At 48.5% G+C, this 6,149-nt stretch overlaps 1 protein-coding gene across 1 annotated transcript; it reads right to left on the bottom strand.

The window, feature by feature from the left end:
* Nucleotides 1-858: 858 nt before the first annotated feature.
* LOC123412945 (MDIS1-interacting receptor like kinase 2-like) lies at nucleotides 859-4,448 on the bottom strand. Its single transcript, XM_045105928.1, has 2 exons — nucleotides 1,566-4,448; nucleotides 859-1,474 (listed from the first exon to the last, which is right to left on the bottom strand). Exons 1-2 carry the CDS (start codon nucleotides 4,444-4,446, stop codon nucleotides 1,188-1,190), a joined length of 3,168 nt encoding a protein of 1,055 aa, XP_044961863.1. The 5' UTR covers nucleotides 4,447-4,448; the 3' UTR covers nucleotides 859-1,187.
* Nucleotides 4,449-6,149: the final 1,701 nt, after the last annotated feature.

The raw sequence follows: 6,149 nt of genomic DNA, 5'->3' as shown, positions 1-6,149 counted from the left end.
CAACATTAAAAGAATCTTTGCTGATGTCATGTTGATGTATTAGTTTGCATGCATAGAGGTTGTTTTCATGCCCCGCCGCATGCCAAGGTAGCCCTGCACACGCTGCTGATTAAAATTTCCCTTTACTGAATTCTCTCACACTGGATAGTACTACTTACTACTGCTAATGGTCAAATTAAACAGTAGGGTCATATACGTCTGATCCACTCTGAAAATGGCAGTGCACATACAAACATCACAAACCACAGCAAGCCAACTGCAGAGAGCTGAAACGTACCAGAAATAAAAGCAGTTTTGCTTGGCTTTTGAACCAAAGAGCTGCGCCGTCCTTCACAGTCTTGCCATGCCTGAAACGTCAAATTTCAGCACCGAATCGACAAAGAGACGAACTAAAGAGCACTGAAATATAGCAAACTGAACAAATAATAATAGCAGTCATCAAATCCAACAGGACTGCCATCATAACTACAAAAATCATGATAATACTACCACAGCTGCTAATTAAGGGTCCAACAGCGTCCTAGCTGCAGCATATGTAGCAGTGATTTTCTCACGCTGAATTAATAGTAGTGAATAGTTTTACTGAATTCTCTCACACTGGATAGTACTACTACGTACTACTGCTAATGGTCAAATTAAACAGTAGGGCCATATACGTCTGGTCCACTCTGAAAACGGCAGTGCACATACAAACATCACAAACCACAGCAAGCCAACTGTTGGACCAAAGGGCTGCGCCGTCCTTCACAGTCTTACCATTACACATGCATCATCGCTTTCCTGAAACGTCAAATTTCAGCACCGAATCGACAAAGACACGAACTCACGTGCGAGGAAATTTCAGAGGGGCACAAGTGCTTTGCGCTGCTCAAATTTCCGCAGCTTTTCTCGTCTTTTCTCTTCTCTTATTTGAATCTAGCAAACTTAACCGAGAGAACGGTAAACATGCCCCCTCGTGCGAGCCGTGCCATCCCACGACTCAAGGATCATGCATGCGCAGCTCAAGGCGACGCAAGACTTAGACACCGCACGAACAAACTCATGGAGCGGTCCTCACTATGACATGGTGATCACACAACTCGTGTCTACCATATCGACCATTATTTCAAAACCAGAAAAGGAAATCAACAATTGACTGGACAAGGTGCTAGATTTATTCAATACACAGGACATGAACTAGAAGAGGGTCACTGGATGAGTGTTTGGTATGCCTCCTGCATGGTTGGCCTTGCTTGTGGAGAAGATTCCAAGCAAGAAAAAGCCAGCTTGATGAGCAGAGCTAAGCTTTTATTTTCTGTTGTTGTTGGTGTTGTTGGTCGTTGGTCCAGAATATCTTTCACTAACATAGCTTGTTCCACGCTTGACATACCATTTAATAGATCCCTTGGATGCTTGCCCATCACTAGCTCTAGCACAACCACACCAAAGCTATAGACGTCACATTTCTCTGTCACAACAAACGTGTACGCCAGTTCTGCACAAAACCAAATAAACATTAGAATTAGGATCAAATGTATAGAGATGAATGCTTCTGACATGAGAAGAAAGGTTATACTAGTACATACCAGGAGCTATGTAGCCATATGTTCCTGCTAGTTCGGTCCAGTTTGATGAATCGGGCTTAAGAATCCTTGCTGTGCCAAAATCTGAGACAAAAGCCTTGAAGGTTATATCAAGTAAGATGTTGTTGCTCGTGATATCTCGATGGATTATAGATGGACTGCATTCATGGTGCAAATAAGATATTGCCTGAGCCACATCATTTGCAAGAGCAATTCTCTTTTGCCAATCTAATTCCTTTGCAACTTCGTCATTTTCCAATATCCCGTGGAGACTTCCTTGTTGAATGTAGTTGTAGACGAGAAATTTATACGTTGGATGGGAGCAGAATCCATACATTTTGACAATGCTTCGTTGCCGGATTTGTGATAAGATTTCCATTTCACTGTGAAATCTTCTTTCGTCATTCAACTCTTCTTTGGTCTGATGAAGCTTCTTCACAGCAACTAGCCGCCCGTCTTGGAGTTGTGCCTTATAGACTTTGCCGTATCCTCCAATTCCAATGATGTACTTATCATCAAAGTCATCCGTTGCCCTTACAATGTCGTCAAACGCCAATCTTCCATCAAAATTCCAAACAGAGAATAGGTCCCTTCTTTCAGCGATAACACTTTCTTGTGGTTTTCTCTTGTTATGGTGAAACATTATTATGATAGCAATTGCAGCAACAAGGCAGAAAACCACGAGAAGAACAATTGGCAAGAGCAAACCAAATGTCATTCTTTTATGGCTACCAGCTAATGGACTTGAATAACAAGGTGGCATGCCAGAGAGGTTACCACACAGACCTTTATTTAGGAGAAACCAACTTGCTGAAGCATTTTGGAGTAGTCGTGTTGTTGGGACTGGTCCTTCCAAGTCGTTGTAGGACACATCGAGTGTTGAAAGGCTCACCATACTTGCAAAGGAGGATGGAATACTGCCACTGAACTGATTATGTGACAAATTCAGAAATTCTAGCATCTCCAACTTCCCAAGTTGTTGCGGCAACACACCACTGAGGTTATTGTGGCTCACATCTAACATGATCTGCAGGCTTGCTAAATTTCCAATCTCGCCGGGCAAACTCCCATTGAAGAAGTTGTTGTTGATCTTCAAGGACTGTAGTTTCATGCAGGACCCTAGTTCCTCAGGTATTAATCCACTCAGTCTGTTCCCAGATATATCAAGGTATGCTAAATTGCTTAGTTTTTCTATCTCGGTAGGTATGGATCCAGTTAACTGGTTCAATGATATGGTCAGCCTATATAGATTTGATAAAGTGCAAATTTCTTGTGGAATCTCACCGGTGAGATGATTAGAATCGAGTCTTAGCTCTACTAAGTTGGACAATTTAGAAAGGACCGGAGGTATGGAACCCGTGAGCATATTTTGTGCTAGATGTAGTACCGTTAGTTGGGTACATGCACCTAGATTTGGTGAGATCTGCCCAAAGAGTCTATTCGATTTCAAGCGCAGCTGCGTGAGTTGTGGATACACACCAAAATGCTGAGATATATCTCCTGTTAGTTGGTTCGACTGAAGGTCAATCCGAGCCAAACTCGTACATGTCTTTAAACTACTTGGAATGGGGCCATTGAACATGTTAAAAGCGGCATCGAGATATCGAAGTTTGCCACCTGAACATATATTTGCGGGTAAAGGTCCTGAAAATGAGTTTTTAGACAACCCAAGTGCAACAAGGCCGATGAGATCTCCAAATTCTTGAGGGAGAGAACCTGATAATTTGTTATTGTAGATTCGCAGTTTTTGGATGCTTTGCAACTTCCCAAAAGTTTTTGGTATTGATCCCGAAATTTGGTTCTCATATAGGCCTAAAATTTCAAGGTTCATCAGATTGCCAATCTCTTGGGGGATGGAACCAGTTATCTGATTTTCAAAGAGGTCTAGCTGTACTAGCTTGGTTATATTTCCTAAGCTGCCAGGAATATAGCCAGATATTTGGTTGATGGACAAGCCTAAATATTGGAGATTCAGCAAGTTGCCGAATTCTAAAGGTATTGAACCTGTGATTTCATTTTGAAAGAGACCAAGCATCTTCATCATAGTGAGATTGGCTATGGAGATTGGAATTGGACCTGAAATTTTATTTACACTAAGTTCAAGAATCTGCAAATGGACTAGCTTGCCTAGTTCTTGGGGTATAGGCCCTGAAAGTTGATTACCATATAGGCACAAAACAGTTAGCTGGGTCAGATTTCCAAGGGTTTTTGGTATCAAACCGCTCAAGGTGCTATTGGTTAGCTTTAGAGTTTGTAGGTTGACAAGCCTTCCAATTTCCTTAGGAATGGGACCTGATACCATGCTTTGGTGAATGACAAGATCAGTTAACATTGTTAGGTTTCCTAGAGACGCAGGGATATGTCCTGAGAGTCTGTTAAATGAGAGATCAAGCTGGGTGAGACTCTGCAAGCCACCAAACTCAAACGGGATTTGCCCTTTGAGCTGGTTGTCGGTAAGGTTAAGTACGGAAAGTGCTGACAGGGAGCTGATACTAGCTGGTATTGGACCATGGAGACTGTTGTTGCCGAGGTCAATATATCTGAGGAACTGAAGAGCATAGAAGTTGAGCTCACCAAGCTGGCCATGGATGCCAGCATCCGTCAGGGAGAGGTTGGTCACCACCCAGGGCATGCGGCGGCCATGGCGAACAGCCGCGCACATGATGCCCGTCCAGTTGCAGGGGCTGGTGTAGTCATGCCAAGAGCTCATCTGCAGTGGTGGGCTTGCGAGTGTAGCTTTCCATTGGAGGAGGGCCATGCGTTGAGACCTTAGTGAGATCCCTCCATGGCGCGCCGCATGTGCTTCTTGCAAGAGAAGAAGGCACGACACGAGCAGCAGGAAGAGGTGAAACAAAGCTCGCATTTTGCAGCCTAGTGTTTGCATCTTGTGTTTGATTGGGGATGTGATTCAATGCACACTGCAACCCTATTTATATTTAATTTAACGAGTGTGTCATCCATTGTTATGAGGTCCTAAGTTAGTCAACACACAGCAGTCGAGTTGAAGCTGATGCTGCTACCAAGTGCGCGTCAGCTGTGCAGCACAAGTGGCGCGATATGTGCTGCATGGTCCTTTTAACATATTATTAAATATAAATTTCTTATAGGTACTCTACAGAGCATCGGCGTTGATCCGCACTGTTGAAACCGAGCCCTCGCCTTGCCTTAGCCCTCGCCTACAGCTCGCCGGAGTTCTCTCTCTGGACACTAACTCAAACGACCAAAGGAAGAAACAGAGAGGTGGACACAGGAGGTTTCCGGCGCACGAACGCCACCTGTCGCTCGAACGACGTTTTATCCGAGCTCAGTCTAGCCAGCTACAAAGTGGAGGTGGTCGTGAGCTTTATACGGGCGTGCACAGGCTCGCCGCGTCCCGCTCACGCACACCCTGCTCACGCACTCTCCCACGTCCCGCACTCCCTGGATCACGCGCCCGACGCGCACGAACGCAGTCGACGTGATCCCGTGTCCTGTGCCCGACGCAGTCATCTCTCCACTCTTCTCGCCAACAAACAACAACCCACGCGCACGCACGCGCGGACGCACACACACACACTCTCGGTCACGTACACACGCGACCTGCCGCGGACCGAGCCCGACACGCCCAGCGCGCGCCCATACACGTGCTCGACGCGTCCGACTCGTAGCCGCGGCTTATTACGCCCAACATTCACCCCCTAAGCCGTGGCTTAGAGGAGCCTGACGTTCTCGACGTCGACGTCCGCCAGTAGAGCTTGCTCCACCGCCGCCCCCTTCCTCCGCTGAGGGCAGTCCCTCTTGAAGTGGCCGTGTTCGTTGCAGTGGTAGCAGCGTCCACGGCGGTTCCCGCCGCTGCTTGACGCCACAGTCTTGCCGTCGTCGTTGTCCCGAGCACCGCCGTGTCGACGCTCCCGCGCTGCCCACTGCGCCGCCGTCATGAGCAGCTGCTCACCTCCGCGCTCGCCGTCGTCTTGTCCACGACGCCGAACCCGCTCGTCGAACGCGCGCAGCCGCCCGAGCGCCTCGTCGAACGCCATGGTCGCCGTGTCGCAGAACTGCTCGATGCCGGCGACGTGGGGAACAGCTGATCCGGGACGGTGTCCAGCAACTTCTTCACAAGCACCGCGTCGCGCAACGTCTCCCCTAGGCTCGCGAACCGCGCCGTCATCCCTGCCAGCCTCCCGGCGTACGCGTCCAGCGCCTCGCCGTCCGCCATCTTCAGGCGGTCAAAGTCCCCGCCAGTGTCGCCAACCTCGCCGCGCGAACACGATTGGCGCCGACGAACCTCACCTTCAAGGAGTCCCATACCTCCTTGGCGGTGAGCTTCGTCGCCACCTGCAGCAGCACGTCCTCCGGCAGTGCTCCAAGGAGCATCGCGCGCGCCGCCTTGTCCTTCTTGGCGTTCACCGCCGCGTCGCCCGACGCCACCGCCTCCCACATGGTGTGGACGTCGAGAATCGTCTGCGCCTTGATCGCCCACACTGTGTAGTTGTCCGGCGTGAGCATCGGCATCGCCATCGGCACCGATCCGCTCGCGCCACCGCCGTGTGGGACGAGCGCCATGGTCTCCGGTGATCTCCTGAACCGAAGTTCTGTATATCAATTATT

Source organism: Hordeum vulgare, chromosome 1H (assembly GCF_904849725.1).
Source record: "Hordeum vulgare subsp. vulgare chromosome 1H, MorexV3_pseudomolecules_assembly, whole genome shotgun sequence".
NCBI lineage: Eukaryota > Viridiplantae > Streptophyta > Magnoliopsida > Poales > Poaceae > Hordeum > Hordeum vulgare.
Note: the sequence above shows the minus strand (reverse complement) of the source record. Positions and strands in the feature narration are given on the sequence as shown.